General features: G+C 52.3%; 1 protein-coding gene across 1 annotated transcript; it reads right to left on the bottom strand.

Moving 5' to 3' along the window:
• Positions 1-1,500: 1,500 nt before the first annotated feature.
• On the bottom strand, positions 1,501-24,588 carry FOXN4 (forkhead box N4). Its single transcript, XM_024741474.1, has 9 exons — positions 24,503-24,588; positions 10,659-10,804; positions 7,559-7,683; positions 7,352-7,465; positions 6,917-7,044; positions 6,189-6,285; positions 5,067-5,274; positions 2,826-3,218; positions 1,501-1,760 (listed from the first exon to the last, which is right to left on the bottom strand). The coding sequence occupies exons 1-9, from the start codon at positions 24,586-24,588 to the stop codon at positions 1,501-1,503; spliced, it is 1,557 nt and encodes a 518-aa protein (XP_024597242.1).
• Between the last annotated feature and the right edge of the window lie 870 nt (positions 24,589-25,458).

Here is a 25,458-nt window from a genome sequence, read left to right as displayed (position 1 = left end):
CACGTCACACAACGCAGCTGAGCAGTGCCAGTCAGATGGGCAGCACTGAGCTGTGTGTAACGATGGTGATGCTTGGTGGAAAGTTCCAGAATTAGGAAGAAGTTAGAGATGGTCCTTTGAGACAGGCCTGAACACCAAGGCTCCCAGGTGGCTGTGGATGAATCAGAAAATTCTGGCTCTAGGGTTCAGGAACTCCCAGATGTAGGAACCCAACATCCAGTTGGTCAGGACAGTGGTATAAGCTGCTGCTGCAGGCCGATCCCTGGTTACCTCCTCTGGTCCCAGCCCACTCACCTGGGTCCCCTCTAACCCGACTGTCTGCAGAACCTGCCACTTGGAAAGTCAGTAACTGGCAACAAGTGGGGGGGGGAAGAAACATAAAAAAGGTCACGGGGCAGTGAGACAGGCCAAAAAGTGCCCATAAATACTCTGCATTGTGGCTTCGACAGCCCCACTCGCTACGTGGGTCAAGTTTTACCTGGTTCACAGTTTACTTTCCTTCCATCAGGGGTGTCTTCAATTCCAGTACAGAAAGCCCCCTGCCATTCCTCCCATTCCCATCCTGACTTGAAGCCCCCAGCGCTCAAAACTAGGGTGTCTCTCTTTTTAGGTACACGTGGCAAGAGATTCGAATCATGACTGAACGGTTAGAAAAATATCTGGTCTCTAATTTTAAAAAATAGGATGTTTCACAGTATCAAAAGTGCTTGCTTGTTCTAAAAAGCAGCCCAAGACTGCAAAGAGCTTAAGAGCCAGTTGGAGACGTGGTGCGCGGGTAATTTAGGAGTTAGGATCGCTGGGCTGCAGGGAGGGACCATAGAGTCTTGTGCCAGGGGCCACGGGCTGAGTTTGAAGAAGTGGCCTGGACGTGCTCCAATAAATATAAATAAATGTTCGCAGGGTCACAGTGCCCGGCATGGCCCAGGGATTCGCTCTGTGAAACCCTAACGGACTAAGGGAGAAGAGGGCCCGGAGGCCAGCGGGGCAGGTGCCTGGTTCAGAGTTCAAGTTGCTCCAGTCCAAGGGAAGTTGTACGGTCTGCCAGCCCCGCTCCCAGCCTCAGGGCCTGTCCGCCGGAGGCTAAGGCAGGTGTTTCATCCTAGGAGAATAATAAATTAAAGGCCTTCCCCCTGGGGTGTTTGCATGGCACACCAGTGCGTCCCAAAGCGGGCTGCAGGATGTTTGGGAGCCAGACTGGGGAAGCAGTCTAGAGAGACCTTGTTCTCAGCTCGGCTAGGCCTCGCATCTCAAGCCTCGGAGAAGCATCAAGAGTGGGGGAGGCGGGGATGCTTGTCCGCTCTCCTCTGTCCTCCTGACTTGGGGAGGCCCCAGAAACTTCCCGTGGAGGTCAGGGAGGAGAGCAGCTACTGCCCTGTCGGCCAGCAGCCCCAGCGACCGTTCAGAGGCCTGTGGGAGGGTGAGGGGCCTTTCTTGCAGGAACACCCGGCTCGGTGAGCATCCTTCCTGGGCCCAAGTTCTGGGGCAGGCGAGGTCGTGGGCTCAAAGCAGGGCTATAGGCTTGTTCCCCGGGGCTCCCAGGTACTGAGAGGAGGAGGTGACGGCTGGCGTGGCCGCACTGTCCGGGGTCGAGTAGGTGCTGTAGAGACCGGTCACCTGCAGGTCTGGGAAGGACTGGTCACTGCCGCCGGAGACGGGGGTCAGGCCCGAGGCCCCCAGCTCACAGCCCAGTGGGGAGTCTCCGAAGGCGCCCAGTGTGTCCAGGCTGAAGCCCTCGTCCTTGATCTCCTCCCAGAGGTTCCCTTTCAAAGACAAGAGCATTCATGTCAAACGGACCCGAGTTTGAAGGCCGTCTTAGGGCTGAGGCAGAGACCACGTGTGGTGTTTAGTTTAAAGGCACGCGTCGCAGGACAGCATGGAGGAGCCAGCGTTCCCGGCCCTTCCCTCTCCACTGGGCGTCCTTGGGAACATCACTACCATCTCAGAGCCTTGGACTCCTCGGGAGGGAATGAGATGATCAGAGAACCCACCGCCTAGGATTGAGAGGCTGGAACTAGGCGATGAGTGGGAAACGCTCGGCCCTCGTTAAGTGGTACCATCGTGATCAAAGCCAGGGGACAAAACCATGATTTTCCCAGCACGTTTTAACTGCATGATAACCCAGGTGGAGAAGCAGGGCAGTTCAAACATACCCATTTCACAGCTATAACTGACTAACTTGCTAACTAACTAACCTGATACCTTGTCCAGTTCCCTCACTAGACACGCAACTCCTTGAGGGCAGAGGATTTCTCGGCCGTTGGCTGGCACACAGTAGGCGCACCGGTGTTAGCGAATGGATGACTTATGAGCCTTCACTGAAGCCTGAACTCCCCTTGCTCATTCATTCATTCGTTCCCCCTGTATTGAGGATGACCATGTGGGTCAGAGTGTGACCTGGCACGAGGTTGGTACATGCAGGTTGAAGCAGTTACCGGTTGAAAGTTTGGGGTCAGAGAGGCCCAGGTTGAAATCCCAGCTCTGCCACTTACTAGCTGGGCGACCTCGGGCCAGTGACTTCACTTCTCTTGGCCTCAGTTTCCTCATCGGCAGGATGGGAATATGAAATGGCAGTGGCCTCCCAGGACTGTTGCTGGATGATGCCTCTGAAGTGCTTGGCACAAGGCCTGGTATACCGCAAGTGCTGACTAAATGCTTGCTGTAATTTGCTAGGATTAGGTGGTTGGGAAGTGTTTTCTGAAGGGACGCGCTGTGGGGTAAATGCAGACCGCCCTCCTTTCCCTTGCCCTCCCTGACCTTTCGGGCTGCCCCTCCCCCAGCCTGCCCCTCCCCCCTCTGTTCCCCTCCCCCGCTTCCTCCAGCCTCACCCTGCAGAGCGAAGTCCATGATGCTGGGGTCCAGGGCGTCCACCTCGGTGTTCATGTCGGTGCTGATGTTGATGAAGTCCACAGGTGCCCTTCCCATGGTGGGCTGGGGGAGGGGGCTGGGGCTCAGGTCCGGCAGGGCATGCAGGGGTGGGGTCTGGGCCGGGGCAGGAGAGTCTGGGGTGAGATGTGCCTGGGGCTGGACCTGGTGGTGCAGGGGAACCGACTGCAGGGACAGGGTCATCAGTGGCTGGGGTGGGAGCTGGGAGACAGCCAGGCAGCTGTGGGCCATGGCCACCGTGGTGGCATGGGTCAGCACGGGGGCCTCAGGCTCCCCTGGCTTGTCAGGGCGTCGGCAGCTTTCTGGCCTGTCCGAGATCAGCTTGTCCAGCTCCTCTGCAGGCAAGTGGGAGAGGTCACTCATCAGAAGCCACCCTACAGTTTCTGGGCCCCAGCCCAGGCCTGGATTCAAATCCCAGTGATTTTAGCAAGCCTCCTGGACTCTCTAGGCCCCAGCCTCTTCATCTATGAGATGGCAGCACACACGGTCCACAGGGTTGTGAAAGTGGAATGAAATCACAGATTACATAGCGACTCCGAGAAGTGAGAGGAGTCTCAGATAACATGGGCTCCTCCCACGGGGACAATCTCGTAACTCTAGGACTTCACTTAAACCTCATCACAGCCCTACGAGAGGGAGGTGAGGCAGAGATTACAAATCCCACGAGATTGGGACAAAATTTATTAACATACAAGGGGTCCTAGCCACTCCCTGCTGCTAAAGAGACATGAAGCATTGCTGTGGATTGAAACTTGGATCCTCCTTAATGCTCTTGGATAGAACAAGACGCAAATTACTCTTGAATTATTTTTGGTTGTTGGCTTGTATCTCGTTGACTACAACACAGGGTCCCAGGATCTATTTGGGTTGCATCCATTTTAGAAACGAGGACACTTGGAATTTAGAAGGTGAAGTGGCCTGCCCTAGCTGTCACCCCAAATATGTGTCAGGATGGGCCCTGGATCTCGAACCAGACCCCGGAGCTCTCAGCTGAGGGCCTACTGGATCCTGCTATGGCCTTTCTCCCCATCTTACTGAATTGTTCATCTCTGAGCTAGACTCCCATCCCCCTTGATACTCAAACCTCAAACACGATGACATTCACAGGGCCAGGCCAAATATTCCTAAGGCTGGGTGGCATTAGCCTCCCATGTCACTCTTTCCATTCATATGTCACTTGTATGTCCCCAGCTTCCATCTCTTAAGTAAAAAAAAAAAAGCGGGTACAATATTTTTTTTTCTAATCTAAAAGTAATTCACGAACAGGGTAGAAGGTTTGGAAAATAGAGAAACGTGAAGAATATAAAAATTATCAGTGGTCTCTCCATTCACGGTAAAGATTTTGGTATATTTCTTCCAGTCCGTGTGTGCGTGTGTATACATGTATGTCTGTAGATATATACATGTGTGTGTGTATGTATATATACGTACACACACACACACAAATGGGTGTGGATACACATTTTAGAATGTGACCATGCTGTGTATATTGTTTCATAACCTGCCTCTTTTCACTTATTGTATTGGGAGCATTTCTTTATATTCCCAAAATATTTTTATCTCTAATACTTGCACGGTATAACATTACATCTATTTAAATAATCCCCTATTGCAGGATGTCTAGATTGCTTTCAATTTTTTACTATCAGAAATCACTTCATGATGGATAACTTTGTTCGTAAACCTTTTGATCAAATCTTTGATGAGTAGAATAAGTGGACCAAATTGGAGGACCAAGTTTGCAAGCTTTCGCTACATTACTTGGCCCCGGAAAAGTTTCACAGCTTACGTTCCCAGCAACTGTACATGATGTTGCTGATTTCTCCACATCCTAGCCCACACTGGGTGTTATTGTTTTGTTACTTTGGGAGTCTGTACTGATGTGGTAAGAAAGGTAAGGAAGCCGTGCTTTCCCATGGGTGTTTCGTTCGACATGTCTGTGGGAGAAACTGGGGCTGTTAGCGAGATTCTACAGCTTTTCACGTTTCTGACCAGACCCTTCAATGGACCAGCCACCACGTAGGGATGGAGAGGAGACGTGTATTCAGGGGAGGGGAGGGGGGACGGTCACCAGGCGCCCATGTCCCCGGCATGGTGACTGGGCTCATTGTGGGATGGGCAGGATGCCGGGTGGGGATGTGTGTGTGTGGGTGTGTGTCTGAGGTGGGGCACCCGGGCCTCACCGGGGTTGGCCATGCTCCGGTGGATGGCGGCCAGGTCCTTCCTCTTCCACTTGTGCATCTCCTCCTCCATCTTGTCGATGCGGGCCAGGTTCAAGGCCCACAGGCAGCCCTTCCGCGAGGAGCCACTCATCTTATTCTCCACCTTCTCAAAGCACTTGTTCAGGGACAGGTTGTGTCGCACTGAGTTCTTCCAGCCGTCGGGAGCCGTCTGTGGGGAGAAGTGGGCCCGTGGGAGACCCCTGCAGGGACGCCCCTCTGAACCCTCTCTCTCCTCGGGGATCTCAGACTCAGGGCTGGAGGGGCAGGGGGACGATGTCAGTATCCAATGCTCAACCTCGAGTCGGGAAGACGAGAGAGCAGGGGGGCAAAGTGGCAAACGGGAGGGTCCATGCCCTGATTGTACATGGGTCAGCTGCACTTTAGCTCTGGGCAGTGGTTAAGACATGAGGACAAGGCCCAGGGCTGCCAGATCTCCCGCTCTTTCTCTCCCACTCAGGAAGCAAGCAAGATGATGCTAATATGTGGATAACTGGTTGAGTGCATTAAATGCTGATCATTTTTATAAATGCTCATACTTTATTGTTAGGTAACCAGATATTGCAATGCACCTCATACCCTATTCATTTTATTCTCTGTCTCTCCCTTACTAATGGTCAACCAGGTGTCAGGAGCTGCCAGTGCCTTTACATGCAGATCCTTACTAACCTTGCCAGCTGGGTATCATTCTCCCCATCTTAGGGGGAAACTGAGGCATGGAGGGTGAAACTGAGGCATGGAGGGTGAAACTGAGGCTCAGAGAGGCAAAGGTTCTCACCAAGTCTGTGTTTAGCATCATTATGTTTTACTGAATCTGCGCTGAATAACTAGGTTGGCCCTCTACCCTTTGCCCCTTGGGATACCTGGTGAACTCCTCTTCATCCGTCAGAGCCCAGCTCAAATGCCCCCTTCTCTTTCTGGATTTCTTGGCCCATGTCTGTGTGAGTGCACATTGCAGGTGTCTATGGACATAACTAGGGGACTAAAAGGGTGGTCCCGTTTGGCCCGGGGCCAATCCTGGGTTCTGGCAGTGCCAGGGAGAGGCCAGAGCTACTCCAACATCCCTACCCTGGCTGGGCCCCTCACCTTGAAGTAGGGGAAGTGCTCCTTCATGAAGCTGTAGATCTCGCTCACAGGCAGGCTACCTGTCTTGCTGTTCTTCAGGGCCATGGCGATCAGACAGCTGGAGGCAAAATGTGGGGCAGGCCAGGCATGAAGTCATCTCAGGCTGACAGCCTAAGCCTCCTCTGCCAGGAAGCTGGCCCTGCTTAATCCTACTGGTACCAGCCCCTACACATAGTGTTAGCTCTTGATACCTTTTCCTGGCCCTGTGTCTTTCCCACCCGCTGACCTTGACCCTGAGCTCAGCCATTGGTACCGATTTGAGAAACCTTGTCTTTTCTTCCTCCTTTCTATCCATTTCCCATAACTAATGGGCCTTTAGACTTTCACTAGGCTGCTTACCCCCCTCCCCAAAATCTTGTGAGGTATGTAATACTATTATTTGATGACTTTTTACATCAGAGGGAACTGAAGCTCAGAGAGGCCAAGCCACTTCCCCAAGACCACATAGCTTGTGAGTGACAGAGTGGAGTGCTGGGCTCTGTGTCTGGGGTGGGTTCTCAACCCTGGGGGTTGACTGACCACATGACGGTCCTTCCTACGAACGGGTCCCACCTGGGGGTTCCCCACTCCCCGAAACCTCCCCCTTGGAAGCCTGGGCCACCACACCCAGCTGTCTGAGGTGCCCTCAAGGCAGCCCTCACCCCTCTCCTCCCTGAGGTCCCCACAGTCCCAGCCCCCCTGGACCTCACCTGTATGAATAGATGGGCTTGGGGTAGTGTTTGGGGTGCAGTTCCTGAGATGAATGCACAGCCATGCGGGGCTGGGGGTAGGGAGGCCGTGCCCCAAACGGGGAACCATACAGGCCCACAGGAGCGCACTTCCCACGGGTGGGGACGGGGAAGAGTGGCAGAGAAAGAGACGGTGAGAGAGAGCATCAGTCACTCACGATGACCCCGCCCCACCCCATCTCAGAGAGCCAGATGCAGGGTTTACAACCCCAGCAGACCATCTTGTCTCCGCCCACCGCAGGGTTTTCAGGGGAGCCGAATGAACAACCCCATGATATGGTGAAGCATGTTATTCTCATGTTCCAGGTAGGTAAACTGAGGCTCAGAACAGTCCCTCGCCAGTCCAAGTGAGGAGTGTCTGCCTCTGAGTCCAGGGCCCCTCCAAGCCCCCGGTACCTGCTGGATGCCCCGGGGTAGCGGGAACTGTGGTTGGGAGGTGGGAGAGTACAGCTGTGGCGGGTCCTGCAGGCTGGATGCGGACTGGCCCCCCACAGGGAACTGGTTCATTTGCTGGGGCCGGGAGAGAAGGAGACAGAGGGTCAAGGAGGACTCCAGCCCTGTCGGACACACCCCTCCCTCCCTGACCCCTGTGGTGGCACTTACGCTGGCTCCATGGTTGGTCAGGTGACCCAGACACAGCATGCCTTGGGGGGCCATGCCAGCTGGGCCATGGAGCAGGGCACCTGGGACTGCTCCCACGTGCAGGTCAGCTGCCCTGGCCAAGGCACCTGGATAAAGGAAGCACAGAGATGCCCAGGCTGGGGGAATGGTGGCTGCGGGCAGGGACAGCCCAGTCCCTGGGCACCTCCAGAGAATGGAGCCATCCCCCACCCTTGGGGCCTGGCGTATAGTAGGTACTTGACAAATTACTTCTCTGGGTATGGGGGTGGAGAGTGTGTTCCTACCAGCTGCGGGCCCCTATCTGCTCTTCTGCCAAGCATTAGCTCAGGGATAGCAGATGTACCCCCTTCTCCTGTGCTGGGCCTGTGACAGACATTGCATCTATCACAGATTCTCACTGCACCGGCCTGACTTTAGGTAGCCACCCCCAATCCAGCAAAGCTGATGTACAAGGTGATCCTGCCTTGGGGCCTTCAGCTCTCCTCAGTTCTGGCTGCCACCCGGGCTCATCTTTTGTGCTTTGGTCTGTCTGCCTTGTCCTTCTGTCTGACCAGATCCTTAGCTCCCTGAGAGCCAGGACCTCATTTTATGTGACTCAGTGCTCCAAACACCTGGCATAGTGACAGGCACGCAGGAGGTGTGCAGTGATGGAAGGGGCTTTCTTATTTCACAGTTTACATCTACGGAACATCTACTGTGTGCAAGGTACTTTCTGCATTGAATCCTCACAACACCCTATGAGGACAGTTTTATTATCTTTTCATTGCAGATGAGGAAGGAGGTTCAGAGGGGAAGGCACCCACCCAAGGTCACACAGCTGTCCCTTGGGGTTCTAGATCAGGGATTGACAAACTATTGGCCACTAGGCCAAATTGGCCCACAGCATCTTTTTTTAAATTAATTTACTTATTTCTGGCTGTGTTGGGTCTTCGTTGCTGCGCATGGGCTTTCTCTAGCTGTGGCGAGCGGGGTCTACTCTTCGTTGTGGTGCACGGGCTTCTCATTGTGGTGGCTTCTCTTGTTGCGGAGCATGGGCTCTAGGCACACGGACTTCAGTAGTTGTGGCACGCAGGCTCAGTAGTTGTGGCTCATGGGCTCTAGAGCACAGGCTCAGTAGTTGTGGCGCATGGGCTTAGTTGCTCTGCAGCATGTGGGATCTTCCTGGACCAGGGCTCAAACCAGTGTCCCTTGCATTGGCAGGTGGCTTCTTAACCACTGCGCCACCAGGGAAGCCCCACAGCATGTTTTTTTATATAAAGTTTTATTGGCACATACACCCACTCACTTACATATTGTGTATGGCTGGTTTTGCACATCAGTGACAAAGTTGGAAAGTTTCAACAGAGACCATCTGGGTTACAGGGTCTAAAATATTTACTGGCCCTTTATAGAAAGTTTGCTGACCCCTGCTACTTGGCCAAGAACAATTTGTCCAATGAGAGACATACTCCTGGGGACTTCCCTGGCAGTCCAGTGGTTAGGACTGTGCCTCCACTGCAGGGGGAGTGGGTTCGATCCCTGGTCAGGGAACTAAGATTCCCACATGCCACACGCAGCACAGAGGAAGGAAGGAAGGAAGGAAAGGAAGAAAGAAAGAAAGACTGACTCCTCGGCATTAATTTTTCAACTATGGGTACTTTTAATGTACTGTGGTGATATTTTTTTTCTGGCTGAAAATTACCACGACATATTTATTTTTAAATACCAAAAGCCTCTCTCTGGTCCATTTTTTGAGTTTCTTTTGATCACTGACAGGCATTCAATTCAGATGTAACAACTTGGTCTGCTGGAGAGAAAATTACACTTATCTAAAAATCTGACTCCATTAATTTTAGCAGAGAAATACAGAAGTCTGTGAGAACAATATATTCCTGCTTGTAGCATCTGTGTTTTATTTTAAGACTATAGCTTTATAAAATATAGGAACTTGAGAACCACTCGTAAGAGGACAGAAGCAAACCCAGTGTTTGTCCCCGTCTAGGGGAAGGAAGGCTGCCTAGTGCATGCACTGCAGTGATTGTTTTTGTTGACTGTTTTTCTTTGACACTTTCTGTGTCTCTAAACATTTAATCCACTTGCTTTGACTGCAACTAGCTGCCATTTACTGAGCACCTACTGTGTGCCAGGTCCTGAGCTCAGCACTTTCTTGGAAGAAGTCGAGGTACTTAAAAAAAAAATTTTTTTTTATAATCATTTTTTAAAAATTGCAGCGTAGGGACTTCCCTGGTGGCCCAGTGGATAAGACTCTGCGCTCCCAATGCAGGGGGCCCATGTTCGATCCCTGGTCAGGGAACTAGATCCCACATGCATGCCGCAACTAAGAGCTCACGGGCCACAACTAAGGAGCCCGCCTGCCACCACGAAGACCCAGTGCAACCAAAAAAAAAAAAAATGCAGCCTAGTTAATTTACAACGTTGTGTTACTTTCGGGTGTACAGCAAAGCGATTCATATATATATATGTCCTTTTTCATATTCTTTTCCCTTATAGGTTATACAAAATATTGAGTATAGCTCCCTGTGCTATACAGTAGGTCCTTGTTGTTTATTTTATATATAATCAATGATAGTGTGTATATGTTAATCCCAAACTCCTAATTTATCTCTCCTCCCCCTCTCAAAGTACTACTTTACTTTTTAGAGGTAAATGAAATAAACTTTTGTAAAGCGTCAGACAGCAAATACTTTAGGTTTTGCCAGCCACGTGACCTGTCTTCTTTGTTTTTTAATAACCCTTGAAAAATGTAAAAGCATTCTTAACACAAAGGCCACAGGCCACAGGCTGCATTTGGTTCCGGAGACCGTCGTTTGCTGACTGCTCTAGGTGTTCAAGATGTACAGGGGTAAGGGAAGGTCTGTCTTTATTTGTTGCTGAAAACTTAGCTCACACAGCACCTGGTACACAGTGATGAGCCTATGAACAAACCACATCCCCCCGGGGAAGGTAGAGTTAGTCCCATTTTACAGAGGAAGAAACAGAGGCCCAGAGAGAGAGAGGGTGACCTGGCCACGGCCACACAGTGGTGGATGGCAGTGCTGGGCATCGCCCCTCCCCCGCCACCCCACCCTGCCCCCGCGCCTACCTGGGTGCGCGTGTGGCGCACTGGGGCCACCCAGGTCCACACGGCCACTCGTCACCTGCTGCAGCCTCGGCACGTCCACGGCCGTGAGCCACGACAGTGATTGCAGGTCCCCGGGAAGGTCATCGTCGCTGGTGGCGGCCAGGAGCCTGCGGGGAGGGGCAGGAGCTCGGGCAGGGGCGGGGAGCTCAGGCCAGCTCTTGGGGGGCTCGCCTACCTCTGGAATCACCCCCTTTAGCCTCTTACCTCCCCCAAGCCACCCTAATCCTCCAATCTGCCCACTCCCAGATATCCCCCTTTGGCAGCCAGATCGCACACCCTCAAATCTTCCCTTCCTTTATTCACTTAACACGTCTTACTCAGTCCCTACCCCCAAGTAATAAGCACTGATGTCTGTTGAGCACTTACTATGTGCCAGGTACTGAATCACGTCCTTCACAGGTATTAACCCACGGAACACCCGAGCCACCTGATGAGGCAGGTGCTATAATTATTCTCATTTCACAGATGGGGAAACTGAGGCTCAGGGCACTGAGTCACTTGCCCAAGGCCACACGGAACAGGAAGGGGTGGGGCTGGGAGCCCAGCGTGAACTCTTCACCGTGACCCCAGGCAGCCCCTGGAGGTTCCAGTGAGGACCCACACCCACCAACCCTCAACTGATTCACAAGCAAAAGCATAGCTTTCTATGGAAAGAAAAAGTCTGCCCATCGAGGGCAGCAGGCAGGTACCCCAATTTGGGGTAACCATGGCTCCCCGGTGCCCTTGAAGTCATGCTTGCCCCACAGATCCAGGGCCCTGGGCCTCTCGGCAGCATCCTGCCCGTGTTATAACTGCAAACCGGCCAGGAGCCCACGCCACACCCACGGCCCCGCAGGCCAGGCGCCTTCTGGTCTGTTGCCCAGAGGCCCATCGTCCAAATTCTAAACTCCAGGTTTCAAAACTAGGTGTCCTGGGGCCTCAGAGAGAGAGAGAGAGAGGGATGCAGCCTGTGGTTTTCTCATGCACGTGACCGTGGACCCAGCTGGGGCATCAGCCTCCACCCCCTCCTGCCATCTGCGTGGCTGCCTCAAGCCTGTGTTCTCTCTCCTTCCCTCACTCTGTCTCTCTTCCCCCCTCCTTCCCATCTCTCCTGCTCTCTCTTTCCTTGTGTTTTAGGGCCACAATTAGCGTTGCCATGGCACCCGCTGCTCGGTTGTAGCCGGGCCTGGGCCCTCAGCCCACCAAGCTGGCATCAGGTGACCACCCGGCTGCCCCGGTGATTGGCTGCCTCGTAGGAAAACAGGGCCTGGAAACGATTTGAAAACTCGGCTGGTCCGTGTCCGTAGCAGCAGTTGGCCCGGCTGCTGTCCCCTGGCGGCCCATTGTGTGACAAACGACTGTTGCCCCCATGGCACGTGGCTCCCATTGTACTGGGGTCTCCCTGCAATTGTTTTTACAGCCCCCCCGGCTGCCGCCCATTTGACCCACTCATAACTCATCTGGACAAGTGACAGCCACAGGCCAGGCCTGGGCGATGCCATCTGTCCCGTCAGGCCCGTGGAGACCATGGGGTGAGGCTGAGGGGCAGGGCTTGACGTGCCGCCCGCTGTCGCTGTCGGGGGAGCCTGGCCAGCCCCCACCCAGGCCCCTCCTCACCCCACGGCCAGCCGACCTCCCAGCATCTGGTGGTACGAGCTCCACTCCCGCTCAGTAACCTGCTGTGGCTCCCCAGTGCCCTTGCTGCTCTACCTGGCGCTGGGGCCTCAGGGAGGAGTGGAAATGAGGCCCTGGTGGCAGGTTTCTCAAGAGGGGGGCCCATCAGAGCCCCCTGAATGGTGGGGGACTTGTAAACACACCAGGTTCCTGGGCATCGCCACGGAGCAGGATCTCTGGCGGCAGGGCGAATCTGTTAGATTATGTGTTGGTTAAGAGCTTGGACTCTAGGCTCTAATCCTGAACTTCACTTACCTGTGTGCCCTTGGGCCACTGACTTAACCTCTCTGAGCCTCAGTTTTTGTTTTTTTTAAATAATGTATATTTATTACTACAAAAGTAATATGCCACAATAACTAATGATTGTGAAAGCTGTGAACTACACAAAAACAATTATTAAGAATTTATAAATAACTATAAGTTTAATGCACAAGGAAATAGGTGGACTATTAATACAAAGACTGAGAGACAGTGTTAATTGGGTAACCTTAGAAAGACCTTATATCCTCTTTTTTTCTTTTCTCTTGTATCACTTTTTTTTTTTCACACACACACACTGTATTTTATTTTTACAAGAGATAAACTGACACCAAGCATTGTAAATGGATGACCACAGAGCCTCACTTTTTGATCTGTAAAGTGGGGCTAAAATAATAGTTCCCATCACATAGGGTATGCTGAGGATTAAACATATAGTTGCATGAAAAGACTTGGAACCATGTCTGACTTTGCTGTCATTAATATCAATATTAATGTTAATGATAATATTAGCCAAGTCCTCAGGGGACTGGAAATACATCAAAGCTTTGGACTCTGGGGTCACACAGACCTGACCCTGCTGCTGTTACCACTAGTGGCTTCCACTTACTGAGCACTTCTTGTATGCCAGATGCTGGGCTGCATGGTGTGCCCATTTTACAGATGGAGAAACTGAGGTCCCGAGCTCACAAATGCTCTGAGCTTATTTCCCCCAGAGTGAGAATCACATAATGTAACTGCTTAGCACACAGCTGCACGTGTGGTAGGGGCTGAGTTAATGGTGCTCTTCTGATCGTTCTTTTCTTTTTTTCCTGCTGTTTGTAAGCCCTGTTGGGCCTCCCCTTCCCTCATAGCAGCAGCCCCAGCACCCCACGGCCCCACCCCCATGCTAGGAAAGCCCTTTTGGCTCTTCCTCCCCCACCCAAACTGTGCCTATCCCTGGAGGCTCCCTTCGAACTGTCTTCTGGCCTCTTAATGCCAGTCTCCTCAGACATCACCTGACCCCACCCCTCATTTTACCCATGGGGAAACTGAGGCCGAGAGAAAGGAGACAGTTTGTTTCCAATGTCATACTCCAGGAAACGACCAGGGCAGGGGCTCCTGGCTCCCCATGTGGCCTTTCCTAGCCCAGGAATACCTTCTCCTCCAGGAAGTCTTTGCCACCCAGACCCCAAGCTCAGGGACCCCCTCTGCATCCTGACTGCTCCCTGGGCCAGTGAGTCCTGCCTTGCCATCCCTCTGCCCACATCCTGCCCCTTGGCTCGCTGAGAGCTGGCCCTGAGCGCCCCCATCACCCTGTAGCCCAGGACATAGTGGCACTACTTAAATACCTGCTTGGCCAGTTGAAACAGGCTGACCCCAGACCACCAAACCAGAGAACTGCTTGACAGTGACTGTCACATCCAAACTGTCACATTAGCACCTCTGCCCCCTTGAGTCCTTGAGACAGCCTCAGGACAGGGATAGGGAACAGACAGCCCCACTTTACAGATGGGGAAACTGAGGCCAGACTGGTGAAAGCAAAATTGTGACCAGGACTCGAATTCGGGTCTATCTGCTGACATCTTGGGCTGTACCTGCAGCACCACAGGCAGAGAACCTGATATCCTCTCAGGCAGATACCCCACCCTGAGTCCTGGGCTCTCAGCTGGGGCTGTGTGAATGACCATCACCCAGGGGCTGGTTCAAATGCAGAGTCCAAGGTCTATCCCAGACCCTGGAATCCCACTCTGGGGCTGTGGGGCCTGGGAAGCTGTGTTTTAGTGCCTCCCTAAGCTCTGGGGGGAGGACAGCCCTGAGGGGGTGTGGCAGGGGCTTCGGCACAGCTCAGGCTCTGGTTGGATGGATCTGGGTTCAAGTCCTTATGACCCCCCCACCCCAGTCTGTGAGACCTCAAACAAGTTATTTCTGGCCCCTGAGCCTCCATTTTCTCATCTGGAAAATGGGAGAGGAACAGACCACATCTCCCTGGGTTGTTGCAGGGATCAGATGAGCCAGTGTGTGTTCAACTTTTGGCACAGGCCTGGCCCCCGTTCTCCCTTCTTGGGGGTTTGCTGCTCATTCTGGGGGTGGGCAGCCAGGTCCTGTTCCCCTGCTGCCTCAGGCATCCCAGGGTGGTCTGGTCCCCCCTCCAGTTCAGGCCAGAATGCCTGCTTCCATGTGTGTGGCACATGGCCCAGCTGGCCCTGCTGGTCTCCTGAGATGGCTGTGGATGCCCCGGAGCTCTGTGGGCTTATGTCCTGCTGCCCCCTAGGCTCACCTGGCATCCAACCTCTTCACTGTGTGTCACAGGAACCAGGAGGTGATGCTCTAGGGCCTAAATGGGAGTGTCCCATACCCACTGCCGGGCCCGGGGCCTTGACCATCTCTGCCTCCTCTCCCACCCTCCTCTGCCCTTGCAAAGAGGCACAAAGCCCCCTCTCCACGGTGGCATGTAAAGGTCCCCCAAACCTCTCCCTTACCAATGCCTAGAATCCCCTCATTCAAGGTGTCCCCATGTGCCCCATTCCTGCGCTCTCCTAGCACTTCATTTTAAGTGGCATAAACCACGGGATCCTTGGCAGTTGTGACAAGAGAGACTTCTTGGTTCAGGAGCCACCATGGCTTCTGAGCCATAGCCCTTGGAAAGGCACTTAATCCCTAGCCTCAGTTTTCCCACCTATAAAATGGGCACAAATGATAATACGAGCTGTAATATCTTATACCCTGCCTGGGACTGGCTTGCTGGTGTGGAGGCCAAGTGGCTTGTGAACCATCCTGTCATCTGCGAGGGTTTGGGATTATTCCCTGGAGTGTGTGTGTGTGTGTGTGTGTGTGTGTGTGTGTGTGTGTGTGTGAGAGAGAGAGAGAGACAGAGACAGAGACAGAGACAGAGACACCCTGTGTCAGTCTCCTGAGTGGGTTTCTCATCTGCTGGACAATGATGGGATATTTGCAATGCAAAGGAAGAGGCAAACCTAGCCCCATCACCCTGGGATCTCCCAAGACCTGTCCTACTCACTCTCTGCATCTCTGGGTGAGGAGGAGAGCCAGCCCCAGGTCACCATGTCGCTGATGCCTCCCCACCCAGGGTCACCTCCAGAGGAAGCTACAAGGAGAACGAAACTATGAAACTTCAGAGACACAGCTCCTTCCATCTGCTCCCTCCGCTCTCCCCACCGCGCCCCTGCTCCTATCTCACCCCCGTCCCTCTGTTCTGACTCTCTCCCACTCTTTCCTTGCTGGTATCTCTGTGTTTGTCTCTGTGTATGTCTCTCTGTCTCTCTGTCATTGTGTCAGTGGTGCCCTGTGATGAAGTCCTGGCCCCACTTGTCCTGCCTGGTGACATCAGACCTGCTTCCAAACCTTCCTGAGCCTTGGTTTCCTCCTCTGCAGAGTGGGGTAACAATGACAGAGGCAAAGCACTCACAAGAGGCTCTTAGTAAATGTCCATCCTCTCCTCCTGTTCCATCTCCCTCTGATGCGGCATCCAGGGTCCCCAGATCTCTTGCAGACCCGTCTCCGTCCCACACACTCATTCACCCATCATTCCTGTGTGCCCAGTGTCGGCACTATTTTAAGACACTGAGCCAGGCTTTCAGGGGATGAAAGCAGTTAACCCATGCTCCCGCGCCCAGGTAATTCCCACACGCCCAGTGCTGGGGAGCCATGGCCCCTGCCACACCCTTCTGTCAGCTCAGGTGACCCCATGCTCTGACACGGGTATAGTGTGTGACGGGCCCTGGGCCCCAGGGTACCAAATGTTCCCACCTCCTCCAGCACCCTCCATTGTGCCTGCATATCTTCTTCTTCTTTCACAAAGGATGCCTTCCCTTCTCCTTCTCTGGACCTGTCATCATCCCCTCACTTGAGCCCCATTTCTCTGAGCTCCAGGGAGCCCCTTAGTGGGCCACAAGCCTCCACCTTCTGAACCTGGCTGATGTCCCCAGGGAGGACAGGGGCTGCACTCCCAGATCTTGGGGGGCCCCAGGTCTGGCAAAGAGGAGGCCGGGACAGGGGCCAAGTTCGCTGCTGGGTGCTGATGCTAAAGCAGGACCCTTGTACCCTGGCAGGAGCCATACACCCAGAGCCCATCACAGGGCCGGGCATACAGTGGGTGCTTAATAATTACTCAAAGATTGGACATGTGAGCAAACAGATCCAGCTGTCTAGATGTCCCACCCCCACTGCCCCCAGGGCCCAGGCGGGGGTGAAAGACTCAGTGTAATTTTATTTAATTTTATAGTTAAATAAAATTGAATCTTATTACAGCCTGTGGACACAGGTTGGGGTGAGTGAGCCCCTGGGGTGCACCTTGTCCCTAATGGAAGTGACTGATCTCACGTCATCCTCACGAGAGCCTGATCAGGGAGGTATGTTACCATTACTACCTTCCCATTTGCCAGGTAGGGACCCTGAGGCCCAGGAGAAACAGGCCTGTCTAGGGTCCCCCAGCCAGAGCCTGGGTTGATTACAGCCCCACCGTCCTCTCTCCTTGCCCTACAAGGAACAGTTGAAGAAATGTGCTCTGTGAGTTCTAGAAAATCCAGGCACTGCGCTGCCTCACAGGGAGCCACAGGTGGTTATTTAAATTTAAACTCACTAAAATTAAATAAAATGATAGATGCAGTGTCTTCGTCACGCCAGTCACATTTTGAGTGCTTGGTGCCCATACGTGGCCAATGGCTTCCATAGTGGACTGTGCAAATGTGGAACATTCCCATCATCGCCAGGCATCCTACTAGGCGGCAGCCTTCTGGAACATTCTTCACTCTTGATGGAACAATGTGTGGTGTTTCTACCTTGCCTTAAGACAACTGGACATTTGATTTGGATTTGGACACTTAAGGAGCTGATTTCCTGGAAGTTTGAGTTTTATTAGATGTGGGCGTAAAAGGGTCCTCCACCCCACCCACCCACCAGTGAGGAAGTTATGGGGAAGGGCTCTGTAAAAACTGGAGCTGCATATAAGGCAGCTTATGAAGTAGTGAGCTCTCCATCCTGGGAGCATGCAAGTAGGAGCCAAGGGATGGCCTGTCAGGCCCCTGTTGGATGAAAGATGAGCCTTAAGCAACCTCCAAGGTTCCTTTTGATACAAAGACCCTGTAACTCAGGGGAGCAGTCTGCAGCTAAATCCCTGGTTGCATTTCCAAAGTTCTAACATCTTGGGCAGCCCCTTTCCCTCTCCAGGCCTGTTTCCCCATCTATAAAGCATTACTGGCAGAGTAGAAGTTCCCTCAGGGTCCCACTGGTCCTAGGGCTCTAGGAAGGCAGAGTAGCACCCCAAGGTTAGCGGGTGTGAACCGCAAGACAGGTGGGCCCGGGCCTGACCTCTTCCTGGCTGTATGACCATCACCTGCCCTGGGCCTCAGTTTCCCTGCATATAAAATGGGAATAATAATAATAATAGCACCTACCCTAAGGGGGCTGTTGAGAACACATTAAGAGTTCATTTAAGCATCATATCAGATGAAGCATCTGATTTCAGTTTAACCTGAAAAAGCAGGTTAAACTATTACCTCAAGGGTTCCAAAGGGGACCCCTGGCCATGCAACCTTCTCAAACCAAGTGGAGGATTTGTCACCAGCAGGGTATCCTCATTAGTGAATAGAAAGCTTTGGGGGCAAAAAGAAAAGAAAAAGACCTAGGTAGCACTCCAGAGTCCCCTTCTGAATAAAAGGGTTCACTCGCAGCTCCCCGCCCATACAGGAGGCACTTCAAAGCTCGGCCACATCCATCTTCTCCTTATTAAAACACACACACACACACACACACACACACCCTAGAGGGCATCATCATCCCCTTTCACAGATAGGAAAGGTGAGGCCAGCAGCCTCCTGGCAGTGGCCCCAGGTACTGGCCTCAGCACCTCCAGCCTGACCCGCCCCAGGCCTCAGTTTCCCCATCTGGAACACAAGGGGGTTGAACTCCTTCCATCTCCATGGGGCGGCCACTGGGACACACCACCTGCAGGGCCACGTGGGGTGGAAGACTGTAGAGGTGGGCAGCCCACCTCTGCCAGGAAGTGAGATGCTGAAGGGTACAGTCCCATTCTGAGGGGGTTGCAGCATGGAGTGTCTGCGAGGTGGCAGACCCTGGTTAGGAGCCAGGTGGTACCCCGGGAAAATCGACATCAGAGTAATAACCCCTTCTTGTAAGTGCAATAATGGGGCTGCCATTTCTCAAGTGCTTCCTCCATGCTTATCACTTTACCTGTGTTTCCTGTAATGAGTTTTGCTCTAAAGGTTCTGGGCTTATCAGAAGGCCCAGGCCTGACCTCCGTAATGCTACATTCTGAGCCCATCTCAGCTAGAAAGCCTGGGCCCTGGCTCCCGTGTTTCTCTTTTTGCAGCATTTCAGTGTAGTTGGTTAGGAGTGTAGGCTCTTGGGTCCACCAGGCCTGGCTTTGAATCCCACTCAGTCACTTAGTAGTTGTGAGATTTGTCTGCAGTCATCTGCTTCTCTGAGCCTCAGTTTGCTCACCTGTAAAATGGGAGTGCTAACGCCTGTACACATCTCATTGGTGGCTGTAAGGACTGACTGAGATAGTTCAGGTAGGGCGCCCAGCCCATCAATGTGTATTGCGTGCTAGTGGTTCCGATTAGTGTCAACATCCTCCGAAGAGTATGGATTCAGCGTAAAGTGGGCTCCATGGGGAGGTCAACGTGCAGAGTACCCGACACTCAGGAAGCACCAGCTTCATTCCACAAATTTTTCCTGAACTCCTACCTGCCAGGCCCTGTCAGACAGACAAAGTTCCCTCTCTCCAAGGAGAGAACTTTCTAATTGACCTAGGGATTCAAAGAAGGGGGAGTCTGCCCCATGGCATGCCCACCTTCCTGCCAGCCCTCTTAGGTCTGCATCTCCCTCGTCTCCTGACGGCCTGTGGGATGGCTATTTGTCATGCCCATTTCATAGATGGGATGGCTGAGGCCCAGAGAGAGGAAGGGATACCCCTCAGCCACACAGCATGTCAGCAAAGGAGCTGGGATTTAAACCACCCACCCTGGAGCCTCTTCACTCGATGTTCTGCCAGTATGGCTGAAACAAATCAAGACGTAAGCAGGAAGGGCAAACCATTATCACGTTATTTTTAGAAGGATCAGGCTGCAAGGTGCCTCCACGGTGACGGGGCCACTGGTCAGGGGACTCTGTGGTAGCCTTGGGCAAAGTGAGATACAACTGGAGTCCATGGCTGCCATTCTGCACTGGCCAGGGGACCAAGCTGATAACATTAATTAACAATATCCTTAACTAATCAGCCGTGTTAGCTAATCCCATGGAGGGATGGAAGATGAGCCAGGAGAGTAGGGCACTGGATGGGGTGAGCCCAGGGGGGCCTGGATTCCAGTCCTGGCTCCACTCCTAATGGGGGTCCTTGTGCAAGTCACTCAATGCCTTCGAACCTCAGTTTTCTCAGGTGTAGAATAGAGGTGATAAAAGGGCCTGGCCTGCTTCCTGGTTCAGGGTAGGTAAATCACTGCAGGACGTGGTACAGTATGTGGCTCGAGTGCTAGGCAAGTGTTTGTGGAATGGATGGATTTCATACCCAGAATTCAAAGCAACCTTTCAAAAGGGACATTAGAACTAGAACTTGTCACTGTCCTTAAAATCCACTGGGGTAGTAAGAGTCAAGCTCCTTGCCATGATCTGGTCCTTGGCCATTTCCTTCCTTCTCCCCTTTCCTCTAGCAAACCTGTCCATCTTTCAGTTCCCCAAACATTCTATGTTCTCTTTGCACAATGCTGTTCCCTCTGTCTGGAATGCTGTTCCATGCACTCATTCACAGCTGGCTCTTTCTCATGTTTCTGGCCATAGCCTAAAATTTCCCTCCTCTGAGAGGTCCTCCCTGGTCACCCCCACCCCTGGTGGTCTTTCCTGTGTTGTGTCTGCAGAACATTTAGCATTTTGCCATGAGGTATATTCATTTATACATGTTTCTAGTCTTTCCACTCTAGGAGGGCAAGGATGGAGAGGCTCTCTATTTTGTTCAGCACCCACCAAAGGGCCAGGCACCCTGTGGGCATTTATTCCATACGTGCTGGAGTAGGAAAGGGAAGAGGGATCCCCCTGCAGTCCAGCCCAGTTCAGCTCCAACACATCTTGTGTTCCCCAATCTCTATCCATTGCCTGCCCAGCTTAGACACCACCTCCCCCAGGAAGCCCTCCCAGACCAGTCCAACATCTCCCAGTGTTTCCATCCACGGGAATGACTAGTGCCATTAGTATCTACCCATGGCATAGATTCCTGAGATCACTCATTAATTTTAACTCTCTTGTCTACTCCTGCCTTCTCAGGGCAGAGCCCACATTTAACCCTTTATTTCCTATCTTGGGAATTCTCAGAGTTGAGACAGCAATTGTGCAGTGGAAGGAACACCTGTTTGGGGTTCGAGTCCTATCTCAACCCCTTTGTAGCTGTGTGACCTTGGGCAAGTCACTTCACATCTCTGTGCCTCAGTTTTCCCATCTGTAAAATGGAATAAGAATTCCCACCACAAAGGGAAATTGTGAGGATAAGATCAGATAACCTGTAAGAAAGGGCACCAGGCAGGTACTCAAACCACATTTCTTTCTTTTTTCCTCTGACCTTTCATGGCTACTAGGAGGGGTTTGCCAAGAAAATATTGTCTCTGCGGGAGTGGGGTGTCAGATCAGCATCCCTGCGGTACAGAGAGGCACGTCTGCTATGATTATAACCAGGAGGTTTTACCTGCCTTCTGGAGATATGGTTAGTAAGAAATTGTTACATCGTTAGCAACTGTTCTTGTTTACAATCCAACCTTTACACAAAAGGGATTAAACATTTCATGGAGCTGTTTATTTAGCGAACATATCATTTGTAATATCTTTCCTAACCGTTTACAGGAAAAAGAAAATCTAATGCCATTTTAGCAAGCTTAGAAATTCCCAACTGGGCCAAGAGTGAGCGTAATGTGACATGATTTGATTAGGAATTTGGAAAAGAGACTCTTTCATTTTTAGAACTTGGCTCAGGACTTGGTGTGCGTGGGCATGCTGTGTGCATGTTTCTAGGGGTGGAAACACAAGACCCCAAAGGAGGACTGCACCCCACGAAGGCTACCTCTCTTTCCTTGTCCGAGGGTGGGCTAAGGAGCTATTCTGGCCACCCCGAACACCCTGAAGGGTGCAGGGTTGTAAAGATGCTCAGATGGTCACTGCTCCTGCCATATGGAGCCCCTCACCCAAGGAGATTACAACCTATGGGTGGAGCCACTCTGGAATGGGGGTAAACCATCCCCCACACTCAATGCAGTGGGAGGCTTAAGAGGAAAGGCAGGTGGTGTCCGCCTGCCCTGGTCCACAGGACAGGACTTTGTCATCACTTGAGAGTGAAACTTCCCTGAGTTTCCGTGGATGTGCTATTTCTCACGTGATATTTATCCATCCATCTCTCCATCCGATGCATATTTATAAAGTATCTACTGTGTGCCTGGCACTGTGGTTCACTGATGAGAAAACCACTGTCCAGAGAGGGAAAGAGTTTTGCCCAAAGTCACCTTCTTTTTTAGAGGAGGGACGGAGGGTTTGGGGAATAAACACCCGGCACAAGGCTCTGTAATGATAACCACTGAGCCGCACGGCCCTGGGAGAAGCTGAAGTTCCAAGGAGCTAGCAGCCTGCCTCCTTTTGCAGCTCTGGGCCTCAGTTTTCCAATCTGTAAAAGGAGGTTGTTAGATCTGACCTCTAAAATAAGGAGTTAGCACACAGTAAGTGCTTAATAACTCTCATTATTTCCTAGTGCTCTTAAGAGTGGATTCCCTCCTAGTTTTGAGCCAAGGGGAAAGCAGCTAACCCACGTTGAGCACGAGCTGTTGTTATAGCCATTGCTCAGGAGATCCACAGCCCCAGGCAGCCGGGATGCTGCTGCCCATTTGCTGTCTAGGCCGGGCCACTGACTCTCCACAGCTCCCTGGGGACAGGGCAGCTGCCTCCAGCTGCTACGCCCCCCACCCTCCCTGCACACAGCCATTGAGACTTAACGGCCAAACTCAGCCCCTGGGGATGGAGGGGCAGGCAGCTGCATGGAGGGCTGCAAGGGGGCTGGAACCAGGCTGCACTAGCAGCCTGAGTGGTCCTCAGAGTCATTCTCTGGAGATGTGGGAGGGGGAATGAGAAGCCCATAAACTTCTCCTGGGCTATTATTCAGGGAGAAAAATGGGAGTGGTTGGAAGGGGTGGGGGAGTCTCTGTATAATCATAAAATCTCCCCTCCATGAGAAAGCACTCTACCCCAGGCCTGGCTGAACACCATTTCTAGATGGAAGCACAGGATCCTCCCAGTGACCCACAAATTGGGCTCTTTCATTGCTCCATTTCCCAGATGAAGAAACTGAGGCACAGAGAGGGGCAGTGACTTGTCCAGGGTCACACAGCTGTGAGGTGGTGGAGAAACTTGCTCTGTTCCAACCCCATGCGCTCTTCACCAGTGGGGCATGGGGGTGGTGGTCATGGTACCCTCTGGGTGGGACAGCCTAGGGTTCGAGTTCCCACTGTCCCCATAACTACCTGCATCATCTTGTTAGGTCACTTAATCTGGCTGAGCCTTGGTTTCCTCATCTGCCAAATGGGCACAAGAGTGCTACCCTCATAGGGTGGTTGTGGCACAGGGCAGGCAGGTACTAAACGGTTAAGAAACCACCAGCTATTATTATTGTTGTTATTTTGTTATTCTGCCTTCTGTTTATGCTGTTTAACATAAGAAAACAGCCCTGAATCCATGTGGAAAGGAACAGCTGGACCCCCAGGATTTTTCCAAGATCATATAGTTGGCAAGTGATAGAGTTAAAATTGTTATTTAATCTTTCTAACAAGTCTATGCAGTGGGTACTATTTCTGTCCCCATTTCATGGATGAGGAAACTGAGTCTCAGAGGTCCACACAACCAGAGAAGCTGGGATTCTAACCGACTCCAGAGCCAAGCTCCTAACCCTTAGGCTGTCCCCAGCCCACTTGCCATAATTTAAACCCTTTCAGTGCAGAAAAGAAGCCCATAGGTCTTTGGTTGTGCGACCTTGGGACAACCATTTCACTTTTCTGAGCCTCAGTTTCCTCACCTGTACAATGGGGGCTCATCTGAGCAGCCTCCCAAGCTGGGCATACAGTAGGTGCCCACACACTGCTGTGTGCCTGGCCCACATCTGGGGTCCCAGCCCCGCCCACAGCAGTCTCTCAGCAAATATTTGTTTGAATGTGTGGCCTCATTCGGGCCTCAGAAGGCAGCCTTCAGGCTCACAGCCCTCGGGAAGCAGCCGCCTGCTAATTGGGGGCTTCGGTCTTCGCCAAAGGCACCGCTGGTGAGTTGCAATGGCTCCGGGAGGTCAGACAGCCGCTGGGGAAACAGGGCTGAGCTGACGTGACAGCCTGCTCTTCCCAGGCCAGCCCCTGTCCTGTCCCCACTCCACAATCTGGGCTGTGCCCCCTCTACCCATGGACACGGTACTTGCCTTGTGGGTGGGGCACTGGGAACCAGGGCAGCCCTTCAGTGGCTCAAGGGAGAGGGGCTGAGATACTTCCTTTTTCTCCTCCTCCCTCCCTTTGCTGGTGACCTTGGACAAGCCCTTTCTCCTTTCTTGGGGGGCATTTCCTGGAGCCCTGTTAAGACCACTGGAGGAGAAGCAATAACTGCTATTGTCCTCTTAACATCTACCCAGTTGCCCAGCCTCTCACCCAGGAGGGGACAAAAAACTGCAGGCTTTCAGTGGTCCCATTGCCCCACGCCACAAGTCACACACCCTGAGAGACCACCTTCGAAACCAAAATCTTCTAGCTCTCCTGCAAAATCACAGAATTTAATGTAACCATAGTTCTTGGTCAATTTCAGAAACCATAACCAGCACATAAACACTTTAAACAATTCAAAAAGATATCATTTGTTATTGTTGAAGCCCTCACCTGTATTCCTGTGGAGAGGGGTGGTGATTTTGCCCTGAGTTTTGAATAATTCCTGACATCATGGATGAGATGTCACTTTCTATCATCTCCTTGGGGAAAAGACAAGCAGAAAACAAAGCTCCCATCAGCAACGATGTGGACAGGGCAGAAAACTCATAGTTTTCCCACAATTCAGAAGGATGGAGCTCAAACAACTAATAGAACACTTTAAAAAAAAATTGTAACGCAATTGTACTCCAATAAAGATAAATGAAAAAAAAGTACTAGAGGATTCCTGGGTGTCACAGGTCACTTTCCCGGGGCAATTCTACAGGGTTTTAGAAGCAAATGAAGAGAATAGAATGAAATTCCAGGTTCTTTCAAATTAATGGGGGAAGGGCAGAGGAAGGCTCTAGAATCCAAATGTCAAGTCTTGGATAATGTAGACTTGCGAAATAGGAATCAGAAAAACCTGATTCCCTTCCAAGCCTAGTATTTTCAACCACGGCTCGGCTTGACCACTTTGGAAAAAATAAACAAAAAAGGACAGTTTGATGTGTCATGTATGTTTCTCTGGGGGAGCCAAATTCCCACTTGCAAAGGGAATAATCTCCGCAGGGCTCCCGCCCTGGAAATGCCTTCAAAAATGCCACATGCCCTTGCTGGAAACCCAATACAACTCCCCACTCCACCTCCTCAGCCCCCGCTGCACACAAACTTAACCTTTAAAAGAAATCTTCCCTAAGTTTCTCAAACTCTGAGGCTGAAACGAACACAGAAACCCACTAGACTCTCAGATCCGCCCCCAAAGTCATCAAGGACCCCTGGAAAGGAGAAAAGGGGGGCAAAGAGAGGCAGACCCCCGCTGCCCCTGCCCCGGGTCTCCCCCCAGGAAACGCAATGCAGGGCACTGCCCGGGAGGAGGGAGCAAAGCCAACCCTGCAAGGCGGTACCTGGAGCCGATCCTCGCTGGGCCG

This window comes from Neophocaena asiaeorientalis, unplaced genomic scaffold, assembly GCF_003031525.2.
Source record: "Neophocaena asiaeorientalis asiaeorientalis breed wild unplaced genomic scaffold, Neophocaena_asiaeorientalis_V1.1 scaffold648, whole genome shotgun sequence".
Classification (NCBI taxonomy): domain Eukaryota; kingdom Metazoa; phylum Chordata; class Mammalia; order Artiodactyla; family Phocoenidae; genus Neophocaena; species Neophocaena asiaeorientalis.
The sequence above is the reverse complement of the archived record's forward strand: the minus strand, read 5'-3'. Positions and strand labels throughout refer to the sequence as shown.